General features: G+C 47.2%; 1 protein-coding gene and 1 pseudogene across 1 annotated transcript; one reads left to right on the top strand and one right to left on the bottom strand.

The window, feature by feature from the left end:
- Window positions 1-897: 897 nt before the first annotated feature.
- LOC136550712 (GDSL esterase/lipase At5g03600-like) lies at window positions 898-8,117 on the bottom strand (annotated as a pseudogene).
- Window positions 8,118-11,644: 3,527 nt separating this feature from the next.
- Window positions 11,645-12,657, top strand: LOC136550713 (uncharacterized). The gene is made up of 4 exons (XM_066542314.1): window positions 11,645-11,704; window positions 11,785-12,180; window positions 12,271-12,468; window positions 12,553-12,657. Exons 1-4 carry the CDS (start codon window positions 11,645-11,647, stop codon window positions 12,655-12,657), a joined length of 759 nt encoding a protein of 252 aa, XP_066398411.1.
- Window positions 12,658-23,013: the final 10,356 nt, after the last annotated feature.

The raw sequence follows: 23,013 nt of genomic DNA on the forward strand, positions 1-23,013 counted from the left end.
AAAGAGGTGCCCGCCATGGAGCGCATTTTGGCCACGCTGTGCAAATTGATTCATGTAGTAGTGGACACGGGTGCTCGTATTTTTTTGAATTTATTCCAGGGTTTACCGGCGCTATTTTTTTAGTGGTAGACGACGTGCCTATCGACAGCGAGGTGCTTGTGGTGACTTCGTCAATCTCGAGATTTGTCGGTCCAACTCAGTTCTTCGGATGTGCTCATAGGGATAGGGTGTGCAGGCGTGCATTCATACGAGTAAGTGTGCGCTCATGTATGTAAGCGTCTGCGTTTGTAACTGGGTCTCGCAAAAAAAGTCTGCGTCTAACTGGGTCTCACAAAAAAAACGAACATGTTGTGTTGTGTCGCTACTATTGAACAACTCATGGGCGTCCATGTAAGTCTAGACTCGTTGGCGCATCTGTGATCTTGGACGAACAACCCATCTATGATAATACTTTAATTTTAAAGAATGGTTGCACATATAAAAAAATTTGTGACATCCAATGCAATTTATTACTTGCTGATAAAAAGGTTTAAAATGTTCACGCATAAGTTTGTAATAAGTCACATTTCCATTATGTTTGTGCCCAAAAATAAAAAGAAATGCAATGGTATATATACTCAACCCGAAATATGTAGATCGATGCTCCATTATATTTAGATGATGAAATGAAATGTAGTACGATATAAGGCAGCATCAGCTGATGGACTCCAAACCCTAAACTGCTAGCTATCTGATTCTATGATATGCATAAGCAATCATGGACGAAGAATTATTAATTATTCCAAAACGAAGATATAGTAGCTAGACGCCTAATCTAATCTAACTAAGATATAGCCTTCGTCCATTAGTTATTCTATTCTCCATGCAGATCAAATCCTAAGCTAATAACAACTCATCTCAAAAGTGGTTGAGCTGTGAGATGCCAAGGAAGGCCATGATGGGTCCCTGGAGCATCTGCATGACGGCCCTCCACCCGGCCTGCGTCGGGTTGACGAAGTCCCAGTTTTTTTTTTAAGGGTGGCAAAAGCTTTGCCGTGGATTTTATTAGACGATATAAAGAGAAAAAAGAGCAAATACAACTCTCTATCTACATCCAGCGTCCCCTGCTAATCAAAACAGGAACCAACAAAACGGCAGAAAAATCAACTGCATGAAAGAAAACAGGTAAAAAGACTGAGACTCCAAAAATAAGAACCTTGACCCAACCGGAGAAGAGGTCTACTACTAGTTCGCTGTATCATGAATTATAGCCGTCGTCTTTTCGAATCCAAGACAGCCGGGAATCTCTTGCCCTTTGAATGGCAGCGAAGCCAAAAGATTTCATCTTCAGATATATTTTAAATTCCAACTCTTCCGTCGTTAGTGTGCGTCTTTCTTGTGCTTTCTCTAGTTCTAATAGAATCAAGTGAAGAATGGCGTCTCTTTTAAATCACTGAGTTGTGTTTGCCTCCATATTTTAAGGGTTCTTGTTGTGCGCAAAAGTTTAACATGCATACGCAGCATTGGGTCCTGAGAGCTTACTAGTTGCTCCCATGCCACCTGGACCGTTTGTGTAAATTCCGGCATGTGTATCCAGTGCGCCTCAAAACGGAAACCTCGGTAGAAGTCAAAATCTGTATCTCCCTGAAGAAATAATGGGCAATTATCAGAGCCCAAAGATGCTAAGGCGTGGAGGTCAGTTCTTGAGAACATTTCCAACCATTCGGTTGATGCTAGGAAGTACTCCTCCGGCCTGTCGCACAGCCAGTACCGGCCGTCGGGGTCGCCGCAGTAGGCGCCGTCCTCGTCGTAGCTCTCGCAGCAGGGCTGCAGCCGCTCCGCGAACCGCGACGACAGCTCCGACCCCTCGGCCGGCGGCGCCACCATGTCCATCATGACCGTGTAGACGTCCAGCACCATCACGTCGTCGTCGCCGTCCAGCCGGTCCCGCAGCAACGCGTTGTGCTTGGCCGGGCCGTCGTTGGAGCCGTTGAGGCAGGAGGTGTAGTTGGACCCCCTCGCTAGCCACGGCGAGCACCCCGAACGGCGGCAGCGTGCTCACCACCACCTTGGTCACCCCCATGTCCTGCAGCTGCGACACGACACCACGCTCGCCAGCTCGTCCACCACCCTCGGCATCAACGCATCGAACTGCACATTGGCTACAGAATAAAGTAGTTATATATATATATATATATATATATATATATATATATATATATATATATATATATATATATATATATATATATATATATATATATATATATATATATAGGGAGAGGCTATTCAGTAGCCGGCTACAAAATAAGTTATTCTGTAGCCACCTCCATTTACTATAATTTTATATACTAATTTACCATAATGTCAATACATATTTACGATAGTTGGGTTACTATAACACATGGGGATATTTACCATAACGTTATATTAAACCACTTAATAAGGAGTTACTATAATCTCATAAATTAACATAGTAATTATCATAACTCAAAGTGGCTACAGAATAAGTTATTCTGTAGCCAGCTACAGGATAGTAGTTCTATATATATATATATATATATATATATATATATATATATATATATATATATATATATATATATAGGGAGAGGCTATTCAGTAGCCGGCTACAAAATAAGTTATTCTGTAGCCACCTCCATTTACTATAATTTTATATACTAATTTACCATAATGTCAATACATATTTACGATAGTTGGGTTACTATAACACATGGGGATATTTACCATAACGTTATATTAAACCACTTAGTAAGGAGTTACTATAATCTCGTAAATTAACATAGTAATTATCATAACTCAAAGTGGCTACAGAATAAGTTATTCTGTAGCCAGCTACAGGATAGTAGTTATATATATATATATATATATATATATATATATATATATATATATATATATATATATATATATATATATATGCATTGTTGCAGATGACAACAATATATTTATATAGATAATATATATACATATATAGATCATAGATCATATATGAGAATGATGATCTTTATGTAGTAGGAAACTTACTCCGTCGTCATCGACTTCTGCGTAGTCATTGCCGGAGAAGGCGACGAGCGCCACCGACTCCTTGAAGTCCTTGTCCTCATCAATCACGCCGTCCCTGACAAGGTCGCGGAACTGCGTGACCTGCGCGTGGAGCGTGGGCACGCGGCCCGCGGCGCCAGCGTCGTGGGGCGCCTGCAGCACGCCGGCGCCACCGACGGCGAAGTTGATGCCGGAAGGGTCGACGACGTCGCCGTCCCAGCCGTCGCCGTTGTAGGCGGGCGGGGACTCGCGGTGGCCCATGATCTTGGCCATGTAGTCCGACTGCACCAGCCCGTCGGCCGTGCGCCGGGTCCGACATGCCGAATGGGTAGCGCCACGACTTGGAGTAGTCGCCCAGGAACGCTTCCGACGCCAGCAGGGACAAAGCCTGGAAAAAATTTAGGAGGGGCTAAATAACGGTAATTAGCAACAAAAGAGGTTCAGCAAATCTCAGTCCCTCCTACCTGTATATCTACAGCTGAAATTTCAGACGACGGCTCTACGGGGCTTCGCTTGCTCGCGAGGGGTAGGGAGGGCTGGAGCCCCCTAGCCCCACCGCTGGCACCGTGCCTGGACGCCAGGTTGCCCGCGTCCGCGAACTCGTCGCCGAACACGAACAGCTTGTGCTTGTGCGTCGACCGCTTGCCGTCGTGGTGTTGACCGTGCTCGTGGTGGCGCTTGGACGTAGTAACGTTACCGCCGCAGGCCACTGCTCGCGACTCCGCGACTGCATTACATGCATAGAGATTCATTCAGAATCTATCTGTATGTATATATAATGTAGACGACAATGCAATAAGCTAGAGAAGTATATACATAAATGTAGACGACAATTCAGCATAGCATATTACCATTGAGAAAGAGGAGAACGAAGCAAGCGGTGAGGACCTTCATTGTTGTCGTCGCTGGGTGGCGAGCCATGTGGGAAATAGAATAGAAGAAGATAGAAGAAAGAGAGGTTTGCCTGTGCTCTCAAACGGCCACGCGGCTCTTATTTATAGCCTGCAGAAACTAGCGCCCTAGCCGGAGACGGAGGAACCTTGGCAAATCATTTCGTTTTTTTTTTTCTGTTGCGGATGCCGGCTATCATATCATAACCGCGCGGCGGGGTGGAATGGTTGCGAATGATCTCCCAGCTGTTATAAGCTAGCACGGTTTTATTTGTTGTTGCTTCCAAACACTAAATGTCGACTCGGCGAAGACCGGCACTCGGCGAAGACCGGCGCTCGGCAAAGAGCCTATTTGCCGAGTGCCGGGCACTCGGCAAAGGACGGCCCTCGGCAAAGAGCTGACGGGGGTACTTGCCGTCACCTTTGCCGAGTGCTCCCCGTTAGGCACTCGGCAAGAGTTGGGCACTCGGCAAAGCACAATTTTTTGTTTTTGTTTTTTGCCACCAAACTTTTTCTTCAACCCTTACACATTAAGTTGAAGTACATCCTCAAATTTGGCACATTTCTTGATCTTTTTGCTATATATCCTTAATTTATTTCATTTAACTGCATTTTCCGGGAAATGTAAGTTTGAACTGCAGGTGCATCGAATCATGGAATTCGACGAGTGGAAAAATGATATTCGCGTTACTTATTGTATTTTGAGGCCGTTTCCAGGAGCACGCCCGAAGTTTCAAACATCTCACGCACGAAACATGGCGACAAAATTGCGGGTGAAGTGTTTTTTAATTATATAAAATGCAAACGAAGTTCGAAAATCATGAAACTTGGTCACGCGTCTTTACATCACATGCGGAGGCTATGGTAAAAATTTGAGAACATTTCGCGCACGTTGTCACGTAGGATGGTTAGAAACCTAGACATCTCATGTGGCACTCGGCAAAGGAAAGGGAATTTCCTTCGGCCGGCCCACCCTGAAGCCCCATCGGCCACACGCCCCCCCCCCCCCCCCCCCCCCCCCCCCCCCCCCCCCCCCCCGCACCCATCTCTGTGGCCGTCTGCAAGAACCTCGGTGCAAGCTTCGGGTTCCTGCCGAGCCTCATCTACGACTTTGCCCCGCCGTGGGTCGTGCTCGCGTCCGTCGCCGCCATGAACCTGCTCGGGGTGCTGGCGAACATCGTGCCCTACCTCGCCGTAGCCGGGCACATCGCTCGGCCCCCCCTGTGGCTCATGGGCATCTCCATCGCGCTTGGCGCCAACTCTCAGTCCTTCGCCGTCACCGGCGCGCTCGTCAGCTCCGTCAAGAACCTCCCCGACCACCGCGGGCCTGTGCTCTCCCTGCTCTTGGCCTTCGCAGGCCTCGGCGGCGACATCTTGACGCAGTTCGGCCACGCCTCTGGCGGCTCGGCCCTTCTGCTCTTCATGGCGTGTCTGTACTTGGTGCTGCTGCCCTTCGCCTGCAACAGCATCCGCGTCATCCCGGCCGGGCCCGGGCCAGCTGGGACCGGGGCGGCGCGTTCGGAAGTCGAACGCAGAGGCGTCGTGCTTTTCCTCCTCGTCTCCGTCTCCGCTTCTGCGTGCCTCCTCATCCTCCACGTCGTCGACCTGGTAGCGGCCGCGCACCTCCCTGGACCCGCCTACTACGTCACGGCCATCTTCGTCGTTGTCTTCCTCGTCATCTCCCTGCTCGTCGTCGCCGTGAAGCAGGACTCGTCGTCGCCCGCGACGGCTGCAACCTCTGGCGAGGCAGCAGGCGCGGGGTCGTCCTCGTCCATGCTCAACAACAGAAACCCGACGCCGCCGTCGAGCTTCCGGCTGGAGTGGCGCTCCATCCTGCGTGATGTTTTCTCCGTTAAAATGATGCTTATCTTCGTCGTCACCTTCGCCATCGGCGGCGGCGTGCAGACTCCGATCGACATGATCGACCAGATCGGGCAGTCGCTCCGGTACAAGGACGGAGCCACCTCCAAGCTGGTGTCTCTGGTGAGCCTACTGGACTACGCCGGGCGCCTGGTGGGCGGATTCGGTTCCGAGTACATGGTTGCTCGTCACAAGCTGCCACGCCCGGCGGCGCTCACCGTGGCGTTCCTCCTCGCCTGCTTCGGCCATCTGTTCATCGCCCTAGGCGTGCCCTCCGGCCTCTACCACACCTCGGCGATCATGGGGTTCAGCCTCGGTGCGCTGTGGGCGGTGGTGTTCGTCACCATCTCGGAGGTGTTCGGGAACAGGCACTTGGCGGCGCTATACAACCTGGCCGTGCTGCCGGCCGCCGTCGGGTCGTACATCCTCAACGTGCAAGTGACGGGGCGCCTCTACAACCGTGAGGCTCAGCGCCAGGACCACCACACCTGCATCGGCATACAGTGCTCCAGGGTGTCCTTCTTAATCCTCCTCGGCGTGACGCTGCTCGGCGCGGTGGTGTCCGCGGTGCTGGCGTTGTGGGTGTGGCCGTCCTACCGCCGTGTTCCAATCGGTGCTGCTGGTGTCGCACCCGACACGACCGATTGTAGCAACCGCGATCGCGAAGAAGATGAGGCAGCGGTTTGATCAACAAAGCGATGCGATCATACATAAAGGTTTCGCTGCTAACTACCTTAGCTACCCTATCCAAGTCTCTCTCTCTCTCTCTCTCTCTCTCTCTCTCTCTCTCTCTATATATATATATATATATATATATATATATATATATATATATATATATATATATATATATATATATATATATATATATATATATATATATATATATATATATATATATATATATATAGGGAGAGGCTATTCAGTAGCCGGCTACAAAATAAGTTATTCTGTAGCCACCTCCATTTACTATAATTTTATATACTAATTTACCATAATGTCAATACATATTTACGATAGTTGGGTTACTATAACACATGGGGATATTTACCATAACGTTATATTAAACCACTTAGTAAGGAGTTACTATAATCTCGTAAATTAACATAGTAATTATCATAACTCAAAGTGGCTACAGAATAAGTTATTCTGTAGCCAGCTACAGGATAGTAGTTATATATATATATATATATATATATATATATATATATATATATATATATATATATATATATATATATATATATATATATATATATATATATATATATATATATGCATTGTTGCAGATGACAACAATATATTTATATAGATAATATATATACATATATAGATCATAGATCATATATGAGAATGATGATCTTTATGTAGTAGGAAACTTACTCCGTCGTCATCGACTTCTGCGTAGTCATTGCCGGAGAAGGCGACGAGCGCCACCGACTCCTTGAAGTCCTTGTCCTCATCAATCACGCCGTCCCTGACAAGGTCGCGGAACTGCGTGACCTGCGCGTGGAGCGTGGGCACGCGGCCCGCGGCGCCAGCGTCGTGGGGCGCCTGCAGCACGCCGGCGCCACCGACGGCGAAGTTGATGCCGGAAGGGTCGACGACGTCGCCGTCCCAGCCGTCGCCGTTGTAGGCGGGCGGGGACTCGCGGTGGCCCATGATCTTGGCCATGTAGTCCGACTGCACCAGCCCGTCGGCCGTGCGCCGGGTCCGACATGCCGAATGGGTAGCGCCACGACTTGGAGTAGTCGCCCAGGAACGCTTCCGACGCCAGCAGGGACAAAGCCTGGAAAAAATTTAGGAGGGGCTAAATAACGGTAATTAGCAACAAAAGAGGTTCAGCAAATCTCAGTCCCTCCTACCTGTATATCTACAGCTGAAATTTCAGACGACGGCTCTACGGGGCTTCGCTTGCTCGCGAGGGGTAGGGAGGGCTGGAGCCCCCTAGCCCCACCGCTGGCACCGTGCCTGGACGCCAGGTTGCCCGCGTCCGCGAACTCGTCGCCGAACACGAACAGCTTGTGCTTGTGCGTCGACCGCTTGCCGTCGTGGTGTTGACCGTGCTCGTGGTGGCGCTTGGACGTAGTAACGTTACCGCCGCAGGCCACTGCTCGCGACTCCGCGACTGCATTACATGCATAGAGATTCATTCAGAATCTATCTGTATGTATATATAATGTAGACGACAATGCAATAAGCTAGAGAAGTATATACATAAATGTAGACGACAATTCAGCATAGCATATTACCATTGAGAAAGAGGAGAACGAAGCAAGCGGTGAGGACCTTCATTGTTGTCGTCGCTGGGTGGCGAGCCATGTGGGAAATAGAATAGAAGAAGATAGAAGAAAGAGAGGTTTGCCTGTGCTCTCAAACGGCCACGCGGCTCTTATTTATAGCCTGCAGAAACTAGCGCCCTAGCCGGAGACGGAGGAACCTTGGCAAATCATTTCGTTTTTTTTTTTTCTGTTGCGGATGCCGGCTATCATATCATAACCGCGCGGCGGGGTGGAATGGTTGCGAATGATCTCCCAGCTGTTATAAGCTAGCACGGTTTTATTTGTTGTTGCTTCCAAACACTAAATGTCGACTCGGCGAAGACCGGCACTCGGCGAAGACCGGCGCTCGGCAAAGAGCCTCTTTGCCGAGTGCCGGGCACTCGGCAAAGGACGGCCCTCGGCAAAGAGCTGACGGGGGTACTTGCCGTCACCTTTGCCGAGTGCTCCCCGTTAGGCACTCGGCAAGAGTTGGGCACTCGGCAAAGCACAATTTTTTGTTTTTGTTTTTTGCCACCAAACTTTTTCTTCAACCCTTACACATTAAGTTGAAGTACATCCTCAAATTTGGCACATTTCTTGATCTTTTTGCTATATATCCTTAATTTATTTCATTTAACTGCATTTTCCGGGAAATGTAAGTTTGAACTGCAGGTGCATCGAATCATGGAATTCGACGAGTGGAAAAATGATATTCGCGTTACTTATTGTATTTTGAGGCCGTTTCCAGGAGCACGCCCGAAGTTTCAAACATCTCACGCACGAAACATGGCGACAAAATTGCGGGTGAAGTGTTTTTTAATTATATAAAATGCAAACGAAGTTCGAAAATCATGAAACTTGGTGACGCGTCTTTACATCACATGCGGAGGCTATGGTAAAAATTTGAGAACATTTCGCGCACGTTGTCACGTAGGATGGTTAGAAACCTAGACATCTCATGTGGCACTCGGCAAAGGAAAGGGAATTTCCTTCGGCCGGCCCACCCTGAAGCCCCATCGGCCACACGCCCCCCCCCCCCCCGCACCCATCTCTGTGGCCCGCCACCGCCGCCACCCGCCTGCCCCCCCGCCGGCGAGCCCCGCCCCCGCCGACAAGACCCACCACCGCCAGTGACCCCCGCGCCCCCATCCCCGCGCCGCGTCCCTGCCCTATGCCCCCAGCACCGCCGGCTACGCCCGCCCCCAGTCCCGCCGCCCGCTGCTGTGGGCCCGCGCCGCTCCGGCCTGCCCGCCCTACCCACGCGCTCGCCTCTGCTCCCCTCCGCGCCCCACCCGTGCCCCCGCCGGCGCCGCTGAACGCCGACGGCCCACTGCCGCCAGAGAAGGAGAGGGAGGGCCGCCTTCACCTCCCCTCCCCGTGGGGGCCACGCCCAGCCCACCCCCCCCCCTCACCGTCGGTTCTTGGAGGGGAGGAGGCAGAGGTGAAGTAGGAGGATTGAGAAGAGGAGAAGGAGGAAGGGGAAGAGAAGGAGAAGAAGAGGAAAAGAAGAGAAGAAGGGGAAGAAGGAGAGGAGGAAGGAGGAAGAAGGAGGAAGGGGAAGAGAAGGAGAAGGAGGAGGAGTTCTCGGCGTCTTCTTCTGCGCGTGCATGTCCCGCCACCGCCCAAGGTATATGCACCGTCCCTTTGTGAATGTCGGCCTTCGTGCCGTGAATGTCGGCCTTCGTGCCATTGTGAATGTCATGAATGTCAGCCTTCATGCCCTTGTGAATGTCGGCCTTCGTGCCGTTGTGAATGTCATGAATGTCGGCCTTCGTGCCGTTATTTTTTGTAGGTTTTGGAAACCTCCCTGTACAGGGGAGGTTTTGCCGAAATTTTCAACTTATAGTGTTGTGTTTCTTGTTTTGCAGAGCAGGACCTGTCGGAGGGGACCCGTAGTACCTAGGCGACCCCGATCGTCTTTGTCGGTGTTGCGGTCCTGCCTGCACAGCCTCGCTTCGCCACTGCACCGACTTGCCACTGCCCCGCTAGCCTGACTCCACCGCCACCCTAGGTATAAATAACCTCTCTTCCTTATCGTTGTCGTAGATCGGTGTAACCCAGTTAGGCGTCTCCCGTCCGAAAGAGATACGGTTGGAAGTATGCAGATCTTTGCATATGTATAACCGTATCTGTTTCAGATTGTCCACATTTTTTGGATAGCCCACGGATGCGTAGACGAGGTTAGTTTCCATGGTCTACTCCAATCCAAGACAGCGTTTTGGCATCACCTCCGTGTTGTTCTCCGGATACACACTCTCCCTACCAGGATGTGTATCTAGAGAACAGCGGGGAGGTGCTGCCAAAATTCTGTCTCGGCTCGGAGTAGACCATGGAAACTAACCTCGTCTACGCATCCGCGGGTGGGATTAGGACATATCCTCACCTATTAGATAGTAGGAACACCACGTAGATGCAGTTGATGGTTACGTTACTCGTTGATATCTATTTTAGAGGATGGATGACCGTGAGTGGATGTACACGGGATACATAAGTCAGAGTGATTTCAGCACTGAATGGGGGCAGAAGACCGAGGCTTTCTTGGACCGTGCATTCGACAGGGGTGCGAATAGAGCGCATCTAATGAAGTGTCCCTGCAGCATGTGTGCAAACAGAAAATGGCAAAAGAAGGACAACATGGGTATACATCTTCAGAAGCATGGCTTTATGCCGGACTATACCCGGTGGATCCACCACGGTGAAGCCCATCGGATGAGAGAGGAAGTGGTGAGACCACGCTTCGAGCATGTTGATGATGATGGCGGGGTTGCACACATGTTAGATGACTATCAACAAGCACAGATCCCTGATGGACATGCGGAGGAGACGGAGGCATCCGCAAAGGCGTTCTATGACATGATGTCTTCGGCACAGAAACCCCTTCATGATCGGACAACAGTTTGTCAACTCGATGCCATTGGACGCGTGATGGGGTTCAAGGCCAAGATCAACATGGGTCGACAACACTTCGATGGTATGTTGGCCTTCATGCATGCCGGGAACCTCGAGCCCGCCTTCACATTTGCCCACTACGAGTCCGCCCCCACGTGGAAGCAGGCACCGTGGTTGCGCTCGTCATTTGGGAGTTCTGGGTAAGTCTTCCTCGCACTACATGGCTCAATACAATGCACTCATTGGACTCTACTTGAAATAACTAATGCATACATCGTGTCTGTATATGCAGGAGTACTTCAAACTTGACGACGGATTCGAGGGCACGGCGGAGGCAGTGGCTAAGCGAGCTTGCAGGAAACGCGTCGTCGATGTCCATCATGAGGCGCGACTCTAGGCCATCATAGATTACTATGGGATGAAGCTCGGACAGAAGGACACCAAGAAGGACATCCGAGAACAAGACTTGACGCTGACCAAACCCTAGTTCCTTGAGGTAGCTAAAGAACATTAAAATTGGTTCCTTTTGAGATTAAGTACAAATCACTTGTTTTTCTAATATGTCAACTACTTGATGACGTGTAGGTGATTCCTTGGTGGTGCAACAGGTGCCCCGTGGCTTGGGCGAAGATGGTGGACATGTGGTTAAGCGCGGAGTGGGCCACGCAGCACGCGGCTGCCCGACAGCGGTGTTTGTTCATGCTAGGTGTATCACACCATCAAGGCAACCGCAACCTCTCCGGATACGCCCGAGCGTGGGTATGTGGTCATGTTTCTATTCTTCTTGCTTTCATTGAACTCGGCAAAGAATTCTAATCATCTTGTTTTCGTTCTTGCAGTCGGTGGCACATGAAGGCCAAGAGTGCTCCAACTTCGCCGCATTTGCCATGGCACACAAGGGCAAGGCGTCATCCGACGTCTCCTTCAACCCGGACGACCCGGCCGAGGCGTACACAAACTCGAGCGCCTACAAGAAAATCACGGAGTACACGTCGGCGGCAAGGTCGATCCATGGGCCGGGGTACGATCCACGGACCGACAACATTGATGCAAACACCGTCATGAGGATTGGACAAGGCAAGAAGCATGGCCGCTACTGGATTGGCGACAGCTTGATCAACACGGCCTCTACTCCCACTCTCTCCCAGATCCGAGCACAGAGCACTACCGCCTCCTCACTCCCGGCGATACGCTCACGGCCGAGCATTTCACAGCACCGGGTCGACACACTCCAGGTTATTCATGTTTTACTCGTCGTACATTGATCTTTACACAACTCTATTTCCTTTGCATTATTGTAACATTAGCTTTGCAACAATTTGTAGGCCCAGGTGGAAGAAGCAAACAGGAGGGCCCAGGAGCTAGAGCTGGGGTTGGTGGCCGAGCGGGCCGCGCGGGAGGCCGACAAACTCACCCAGGAGAAAAGGTTGGCGGACATTATTGCCTGGATGCAAACTACGACGGGTGCTGCTATGCCTCCTGGGTTAATGGGTCCACCTCAGCCTCCTCACTCCGCTACTCCAGTGAGTAATGTCACACATGCAAGGAATTGCTACATTCGCTATTCAACTAATCTTGTCTCATGCAATCTCTTCTCCTGTGTGCAGCCTCAGTCGGCGGGTTTGAACAACCCAGCTCAGGGCACTCCGAACCAGCAGATGTTTCCTTCCCCGTTGTCAGCAGGATGGCCACATCAAGGGCCACTTCAGTGAGTAGCGCTTGTAGTTTCATGTCTTGTTCTCTTCGCAATGGATTTCTGTCCGAGACAATGTTGTTGTCATGCATGTGTTATTGTGACATGTGGTGATGAATTTGAACTACTTGTTGAATGATGTGGAATCCTGTCGAATAATGGATGGAATTACTGTGACATGTGGTGAACGGATGTGATTCATGTGGTATGTGTGATGGATTGTGACATATAAGGTGCTGGATGTGGTATATATCCCATATGTTGTGTTTGCAGTGATCGAAAGCAAAAAAACAAAAAAAACAAAAAAATTTGGTCACTTTGCCGAGTGTAACACTCGGCAAAGAGCCTTTGCCGAGCGCCTTTTGCCCTGGCACTCGGCAAAGCTACCAAAAAATGCGCTACCAGGTCTCTTTGCCGAGTGCCAGTACCTTGGCACTCGGCAAAGCTGTGTACACTACCATGTGTTTCCCAGCTTTGCCGAGTGCCAGGACTCTGGCACTCGGCAAAAAATTTTCCAAAAAAAATATTTTTTCTTTGCCGAGTGCCGTCTCAGCTAGGCACTCGGCAAAGGATTTTTCAAAAAAAAATATTTTTTTCTTTGCCGAGTGCCGGGTTCAGGAAGGCACTCGGCAAAGGATTTTTCAAAAAAAAAATTTTATTTGCCGAGTGCCGGGTCAGGAAGGCACTCGGCAAAGCTGCCGAGTGCCTTCCTGACCCGGCACTCGGCAAAGACGCCGTCAACGGCTGATGGCCAATTTTCTTTGCCGAGTGCCGTCCTGGCACTCGGCAAAGCCTTTGCCGAGTGCCCGACAAACGGCACTCGGCAAAGAACCCTTCGCCGGATGCGGCTTTGCCATTTGCTCTTTGTCGAGTGTGGCACTCGGCAAAGCCTTTGCCGAGTGCAATAGGGCCTTTGCTGAGTGCCCCAGGCACTCGGCAAAGAGCGCGTCTCCAGTAGTGAAATCTTTCAGTTCGATGATATACCTCTGCTTAGATCGATCCAAAAATCAGAAACCCCAACCGTTTATTCCGCCATGCCTAATCAGATGAGTGTCTAGTTATATGTCGATAGATTTTATATGGTTAGATCTGTCAGATTTTTTTATAAATGCAACCAAGTAGACAGTTGTAGCACAAATCCTAAAGCACAATCAAATAGATAAATAGCAAGAGTAAAAAAATGTTATACTACTGCTACTTTGCACACTTAAATGCGTCTATTTTAGTGGAGCTTGTTATTTTTTAAAAGGTTGAATTCTCATTTTGGTCCTTTAACTATTGCAAATGGCCATTTCAGTCTTCAAGTTTTTCTTTTGAACTCAGTTTCATGCCTCGAACTATTAAAGTGATCGATTTAGTCCTTAAACTTTGTATTTTAGAAACAATTTCATCAACAAATTATCAAAGTGCATTCTAGTCCATAACTTTTCTTTTTGGCTGTTGTCCAACATGGAGCGCCGTCTTATCATGCCTCGTCACTCGTCAGCTCTAGCACCACCTGCGATTTGAGATGGGACAGTCATTGTTAGGTACCATTGTCAACATCATCCTAGCTACCGAATCGGATAGTACACTTTCAGCATGTATATCCATATTTTAAAACAACTATGGACAAAAATATTATTTTTTATCCGCGACATTAGTTTAGCCTAATGCTAGAAGTAGCTAAGGAAAAATTTTAGATATATCCTCCTATTTTAATATAATGAAATTTAATGCCCGCTAGATTCTCCTATGCACTCACGTGTGTAAGATCTGCCAAACCGTTAAAATAAAGTTGTTTTGAGTTTTCCAACCGTAAAACTAATGATTCTAGTGGTTTTTTTTTTGAAAATTATTTTGCTCAATCTCGACAATTATATAGTAATTTTTTTCTTATTTGGAGTAGTATCTTATTGATTTAGAGTACTGCCTACTTGTTTTGGAATATTATCTTGTTCGATTATTATAACTGTAATTGTGAGTTTCGTAAAGAGTTGTGAGTGTCCACTAGCAAGCTACACATTGCAGCTAGCATGCGGCATGCCATAGAGAGCGAGAGAAATAGGCAAATAAAACGCACTAGATTAGGACAGACAGTAGCTAGCCTCTTGAAGCTCCCTGGACCCTGGTTAGATTTGAGAGCCGCTTGCCACGTGATGCTACCTAGACCAAACAATATGCCAGCATCAACAGTATAATAGAGTAATTTTCCAAATGGCATACAATCTGACAATTGTTCACTAAAATATGAATCCCACTTGGTGCTAAAAATGGATGACGGTTTTGTATAGTGCATCAGCAGGAGTCCGAACAAGTTGTTTGCTTGGTTGGATGATGAAGGCTATCTAGCTGGTTTGGGGTGCAGCGCTGTTGCATCCCTTTATGCAGACGACTTGGTGCTCTTTTTGGTTCCAAATGCCTTAGATATGGAGGTGCTCAAAACAACCCTGTCGATCTTCGCTTCAGCTTCAAGTCTATTCACCAATTTGGAGAAGTGCGTTGCTACACCGATCTACTGCTCAGATCAAGATCGACAACAGATCATGGACACCCATGCCTGCACAATTGAAGACTTCCCCTGTCGGTATTTGGGCGTCCCGTTGTCAGTATTCGAGCTACGGCGAAGCGATGGGCAGTTCTTGATTGTCTCGGTTGCAAAGCGGATACCTTGTTGGAAGGGAAAATTGCTTAACCTTGCTGGTAGAACCGCTTTGGCTAAAAGTACATTGTCGGCAATTCCAATCCACCTGTCCATTGCTGTCTGTCTCTCGCTATGGGCGATTGAGGCCATTGTCAGACGCCAGCGCGCGTTTATCTGGACTGGACGGGCACGGAGTCTGCCATTGCTAGTCGTTGCCGAGTGGCCTGGGGGATCGCTTGCAGACCTCGGGAGGTGGGTAGACTTGATCTGATTGATCTACGTCGAGAAGGTGTAGCGTTGAGATTGCGGTGGGAATGGCTAAAACAGTAAAACGCACTGATCAGTGATCACAGGCGTGCTTGGCACCAACTGCCGGTGCCCAAGGATAAGGCGGTGTCTGCAGTGTTCCAGGGCATCCACTAAGATGAGAGTTGGTGACGGGACTTCAACCTTTTTCTGGACCGTTTTTTGGACGCAGGAGGGAACCACTTCCCTCTTTGAAGCTGTGCCGCGATCATGTTGGAAAAGAACTGTTGCCTCAGCGCTCTGCCAAAGGGCTTGTGTTCGTGACATCAAAGGGGCGCCCACTGTTAAGGTAATCTTGGACTATCTCCGCGTCTGGGATTTGGACGAGGAAGTTCAGCTTTCTCTTGGGATCCCTTATAAGCTCTGTTGGAGGTGGTCCAGCGATCAAGAGTATTCTGCAGCTTCGGCGTATGGCGCAATGTTCGTTGGATCGGCAAGACCTCCGGGTGCGAAGCTGCGTTGGAAGACGGCTGCCATTCGCGGGTTAAGTTCTTCTTCTGGTTGGTGGTCCATCGACAATGTTGGACGGCTGCACGGAGAAAACAGCATGGCCTTCGGGATTCAGATGACTGCATTATGTGTGCATAGGCTGTGGAGATGATGGACCACATTATTCTGGGTTGCGTTCTGAGCCGGCAGATTTGGGCAGTGATTTGGACTAAACTACATCTCCTGGATCAGATTCAGGTACACAAAGAAGATGTGATGCTGTGGTGGTTAAGGACTAGGAAGGTGCGCTGCCCAAGGAGAACCGCCGTGGCTTTGATTCTCTGTTCGTTCTGGTGGGCTGGACTTTGTAGAAGGAGCGGAACGCGCCGACATTCAGAAACGCTGCGGCAACGAGGGTATTGTATTGTCGACGAGGCCAACCTCTGGGTGATATGTCAGGCTTTCAGAGCTGTGAGGTCGCTGTGTCACCCCTTCTATGACTAGTTTTTTGCTATTGGTAGTGGTGTGAGTGTGTTTTGGATTACCGTGCAATGCTTAAACTATCTTCTTCCTCTTAATGAAAATCGTGCTACGGCACGGTCGTGAAAAAATAAGCAGGAGTCCGAACGGCTAGGCCGAACTACAACAACTAGCGACTCTTAGAACACCTTAATTAGAGCTCCACCATGTCGTCACTCTAGTCTCGACATTCTTGTCCACTATGGTCGTCTTTGGGATTTGCAAGAACCATGCCTCGTCTCCAACAATCATCATCAATCTAGAGTCGTCCTGATAGAAACACTACCGGAAACCGGCGATTTGCCGAGTGCCGAGGCTTTGCCGAGTGTATTTTATCGGGCACTCGGCAAATACCGTGTTTGCCGAGTGCCAAATAAAATACACTCGGCAAACAAAAACACACGGCAAAATACGTCTTTGCCGAGTGTTTTTTTCTGGCACTCGGCAAAGAAGCTTTTTGCCGTGTGCATTTTTTTTGCCCTCGGCAAATCATTTTTTCGAAGCAATTTTTGAGGCCCTAAATGAATTCAAATGCAAAACTTTTCAACTACAAAGTTGTATAACTTCTCAAGATCTACAAAGTTTATTTTGGTCATTTCTTCATTTGACAAAGCGACAATAACGTTGTTCATAAAATCTACATATCTCATATCTCTCATATTAATTTCATGAAAGTAGAAGATACATATATAAGATTTGTGAACAATGTTACTACCACTACGTCGGATGAACAAATGACCAAAATAAACTTTATAGATCTTGATAAGTTATGAAATTTTGTAGTTGGCAACATTTTGATTTGAAATCATCTGGTCATGCAAAAATGACGTTTGAATTTGAAAATTTTAAAATTTGAATTTTTCAAACGACCTCGGATGAAAAAACTTCCTAAATGAAAATTGTAGATCTCCAAAAGTTATGAAACTATGTAGTTGACAACTTTTTGATTTGAAATCATCTTATCATGCAAAACTATGTTTGAATCTCTCAAATTTAAAATTCAAATTTTTCAAACGACCTCGGATGGAAAAACTTACTAAATGAAAATTGTAGATCTCAAAAAGTTATGAAACTTTGTAGTTGACCACTTTTTGATTTGAATTCATTTAGGGCCTCAAACAAGCAATTTACTCTCAGTTTGCCGAGTGCCTTTTTTCTAGCACTCGGCAAAGCCGTATTTTGCCGAGTGCCTATATTTTGGCACTCGGCAAAGAGGTATTTTGCCGTGTGCATTTTTTGGCCCTCGGCAAATCAGTTTTTCGAATCAATTTTTGAGGCCCTAAATGAATTCAAATGAAAAACTTTTCAACGACAAAGTTGTATAACTTCTCAAGATCTACAAAGTTTATTTTGGTCATTTCTTCATTTGACAAAGCGACAATAACGTTGTTCATAAAATATACATCTCTCATATTAATTTCATGAAAATAGAAGAGAGATATATATGATTTGTGAACAATGTTACTACCACTATGTCGGATGAACAAATGACCAAAATAAACTTTGTAGATCTTGAGAAGTTATGAAATTTTGTAGTTGGCAACATTTTGATTTGAAATCATTTTTCATGCAAAAACGACGTTTGAATTTGAAAATTTTAAAATTTGAATTTTTCAAACGACCTCGGATGAAAAAACTTCCTAAATGAAAATTGTAGATCTCCAAAAGTTATGAAACTATGTAGTTGACAACTTTTTGATTTGAAATCATCTTATCATGCAAAACTACGTTTGAATCTCTCAAATTTAAAATTCAAATTTTTCAAACGACCTCGGATGGAAAAACTTACTAAATGAAAATTGTAGATCTCAAAAAGTTATGAAACTTTGTAGTTGACCACTTTTTGATTTGAATTCATTTAGGGTCTCAAATAAGCAATTTACACTCGGTTTAGTATAATATATTGGGAACTAAAACGGAATCTAGACACAAGTGACAGTGTGGTGTAGTGGTAGAGGAGGTTTGTGCGCAGCGGGAGGTCTTGGGTTCGAATCCCGTCGGCCGCGTAGCCGTGAAATTTACGCGAAAAAAGCCGGAGATGGATGGGCGCTGACCGGTGGGGGCCTCCACCAATTAAAAAAAAATCATTTTTTTTGGGTAAAAATTCCCATTTTTTTCGGCTTTTTTTTCGGTTCCAACTTTGCCGAGTGTCGGCACTCGGCAAAGGCTTTGCCGAGTGCCCGACAAAAGACACTCGGCAAAGACGTCTTTGCCGACTCTTTTTTTGCCGAGTGCTCTTTGCCGAGTGCAGCACTCACTGAGTCCAGTAGTGAAACCAAAAATACAAAAGAATAATAAGTTACCCAAATTTGATTTGATAGCATTCATAACACTAGATAAATACATAAGACATGATAGTAACATGGAAATAATGATAAATTGATTAAACACATATATCTTCAAAAAAAAACTATACAAATTTGATTTGTCAAATCCCTTGGCACAATATAATGATATGGGTATGCTACTACTAGGAGAACATCCAGTGGTTAATGTAGTAATCTATGACGATAAAACGTAAAACTTCTCAAGTAACCTAGTTAAAAACATCTATCGATTTCATGATGCAACATATTCATGTATGAAACCTAATTTCTCAAGCTAGAGACAAATATTATAATAGTACACTGATATGATAGGGTAGAAACAAGGACAATTAGTTGGTTAAACGCATTACATACATATTTAATACCTTTTCTTTGAACCACACATCTTGGAAACTTATACCTAAGATAATTTACCTTGATTTATTTTGTTAACTCCCTAGATACACTCCTCTGGTTCTTTCAATATTTAACATCAGCAATCACAATTCTGCTAGATGTTCATGTGATTAGGCTAATCAAGGCCATATGGATTAATTAAGTGACTTAGTTCTAACATCCCACAAATCTCACTGTCACAACATAAGAGGCAGATTTATGTTTTTTACTAAGTACGGTTAACACTTAACAGTAATTTATACCACATACATGATTTCTAACCAAAAGTCTGGATATGAAATCCGAAAAAATTGTGATAAAATCGCCATATATGTAGTAAAAGTAATCATAAATTGAGTGCTCGGCCAACCGACTTAGCTTGACTTGATTTATATAAACAATTAACCGTAAATCGCTATATTTCCTCTAATCCTCTCTTGTTATTCCCCTTCCCCGTCCAAAACCCCAACCCCAAGAAAGAAACCCCACCGCCGCCGCCGCCATGGACGACGCGATCCCCGTCTCCACGCGCCTCCGCCACACCACGCCCTACCACGACGCCTACACAGTCCGCGTGTACGACGAGCGGTTCACGGCCCTGGCGACGACACGGCCCGCCGACGCGCGGCGCTGGGTCGCCACCACGCGCTGGCTCATCGTCGGCCTCCACTACCGTGGTCGCCTCATCGTCGGCCTCAGCGTGCAGTGGACCCCGACCCGTGCCCCGCTCCGCGGCGCGATCCTAGTCCCCGCCACGCTCCAGCTCTGGGTCGGCCACCGCTGCCTCGTGTTCCACCTCACCCGCGTCGACGCCATCCCGAAGGCGCTGCGCCGGTTCCTCGCCGACCCCAGGGTCACCTTCGTCGGCTCGGGCTCCGCGCACGACGGCTGGATGCTGTGGGAGCACTACGGCCTCGACATCACGCGCGGGCGGGAGCTCCGCGCCGTCGCCGGCATGGGGCGGCTGGTGAGCCGCCCCTACAAATCAATTTGTAGGGCGGCTATAGTACCAGCCGCCCCTACAAACACGTATTTGTAGGGGCGGTTTAATCTAAAACCGCCCCTACAGTACGTTTTCTCGCCAAAAAAAATTCAAATTTATAATTTAAAATCGCGTTGCCGAACGTCCCACGACCAACGTTCCGAACCGCGTTCGCGTTGCCGAACGCCCCACGACCAACATTCCGAACCACGTTCGCGTTGCCGAACACCCCGTGACCAACGTTCCGAACCGCGTTCGCGTTGCCGAACACCCCGCGACCGCAACTACAAGCATAAGAGTATTCTATAAACTACAATTACAAGTCCAATTCACAAGAATATATACAATCCATCATTAAATATACAAATTCCATACACATTGTTATCAACATCCTAGAGCTAGCCTTTCAGTCTCACGAAGGTGCTGGTACTGAGGATTTATACCTAACTCAGACTCTCGGTCATGGTAGGCGCCTCTGACGTGTACAATCTGGTCCAATATGAAGTTGCAAAGGTCGCCGACGAGCTCTAAGAGTTGGTCATCCTTGTATGGGTCTCTTTTCATTCCTTTCTCTTCTCTCCACTACAAGAAAACAAGTTTCGGTTTAGTATTTCATACCATTTACGAAGTTTTTATACTACGGGTGAAGAGGTTCAAACTTACCCTTAAGAGGTATCTCCTGTAGGCACCGGTGTTACCCATTATAGAACATATATAGTATCCACAATATACACTCCCAGGCTTCTGCTTGGGGCACTGTGTGTTTTACATATGAAAATGTTAAGTAATGCTTTTGACAGCCATGTAACGGAGTACTAAAGAAGTAAGTTACACTTACCGCACATAGTGTTTTTATAGCCAGCTTTTCCTTCCTTGCTGGATCATGCCTTCCATAATGATTAGTGACATAGAACCTAAATGCCCTGTTTGAATTATTTTAGTAAATACAACTTGTTAGTATCCAAAAGTGAACGTTACAAGTATGTATACAAACATATAAGCTAATGAGGATTGTCGATATGTATACATTTTGAGAATCGATATAAAGTCTTTGTATGTCACCGTGTCCTTATCTAATGAATCAAAGACCCATGCCATGCTCCTCCCGACATCGACGGCTATACAAATCCAGTGGTTGCTACATAGATTTAATCATAGAACTAGATAAGCCCTTTTGCATCGAATAAAATATATCGAACAAAGCTTTAAGTATAGAGTTGAGCTTACTCGAAGTTGTATGGTAGCCATATAGTAGAGTGGTGTTGGATATTTTTGAAAGCCAAGGCAATGTATGCCGCAACCTTAAGGGACTCTTCCCTTAGCTTCGCACTACGGATGCGCTCTTTCTCCCGAAGAGTCTTTGTAGCTGCTAGCTCTTTGGCATCCAGTGTCCACCATTTAAGGTAATTAAAATTTGTTTGGGCTATAGCTTGAGGGTCTACATACCTGGCTTTCACACTTGGCATTTGTTTGACAATGTGCACTTGCATTCTACAAATCACGGTGTGGGTTAGTTACAACAAAATTCAAAGATTACATTCATATCATATCGGGAGGACAAGGACTTACAGGCACCACATGCGAATTAGATTCATCTCCATTTCTCCCAGGTGAAAGCATGTGTGCATGTCATTGAAGTCAAAGACAATTTTCCCAGCTGGGCTTCCAAATGTGCCGGTGGGAAAGCATGCTTGTATGATATCTATGCTCGTTGAGAGAACACGCAAGTACCAATAATGGAACCTTCTCATTCCAAGTGGTAGGCGCTGGATGTCCCAATTTGGTAGAAAGGGCTTGCCTCTTTCATATGTTTTCGAGCAATCCTTTGACCATTCTATGGCATCAACATTTGGATACTACTTTGCAATTTGGTGGAGTTTGCTAGTGACGGCCTCCTTAGAACCCTATGATGGGACTTTTTTAACTTGGTTCTCAGGCTTGAACTGGTCATGGGAATACCACTTGGACACCGACGAGACGTCTTTGATCGGAACATAAACTGGCCTTATGTTGATCGGAATCTTCTTTTGGAGTTCCCATTTAGGCACGTCCTTATCTTCTTATGCATCACCTTCTTCAGGAGGCACTCGTTGTTCATGTATTAGTTGTGCTTGTTGAGAAGACTGTGGCATCTCATGATGCACTTGCTTGGTATGAGCTGGAGAAGGTTGTGGCAGCTCATTAGGCACATGCTCGATAGGAGGCGGGGAAGAATGTGGCATCTCAGGAATGTGGGGGTCATGAGACGGTGAAAATATCTCCACGACCTCAACAACTTGCTCCAAATTTGGGAGAGGGGGAGGCGGCAAAGAAGCAATCAATATAATGTTCTGTTTGTGCTAGAGGATGAACTGCCCTATAACGTCTCCAAGTAACACCAGCCCCTTGGGAGTTGCGTAGTCTATCCTCCACTGCATGAACTCGGGCTTCACTGTATGCACCTTGACCCTAGTGTAGTCCGGCGGTATCTTATTATTGTGGTGTAAGCCACCGGGAGGATGTGCCACACCCATTGCCACCTCCATCACAGTGTTCTACCGGCCGCTGAGAAACACCAAGGTGCAACTAGTTGGTTCCCATATGCGATCGACTGGGGTTGTGGCTGCAGTGGAACTTTGGCTGCTAGGAACTTTCAGAGGGCTGCCAACTAATGCTAGTTCTCCTGGCGGTGTCACTAATATCCGTGGCTTCGTATATAGTCCTTGCTCCTCCAGCGCCTTCGCAACTAGAGCCTTCACTTGGAGCTCAAGACTAGTCTCCCGGTCTCAGCCATGTTTCTTGTACATGTGCCTGTCCTCTTCGAATCCTTGCTTC

Source organism: Miscanthus floridulus, chromosome 4 (assembly GCF_019320115.1).
Source record: "Miscanthus floridulus cultivar M001 chromosome 4, ASM1932011v1, whole genome shotgun sequence".
NCBI classification, from domain to species: domain Eukaryota; kingdom Viridiplantae; phylum Streptophyta; class Magnoliopsida; order Poales; family Poaceae; genus Miscanthus; species Miscanthus floridulus.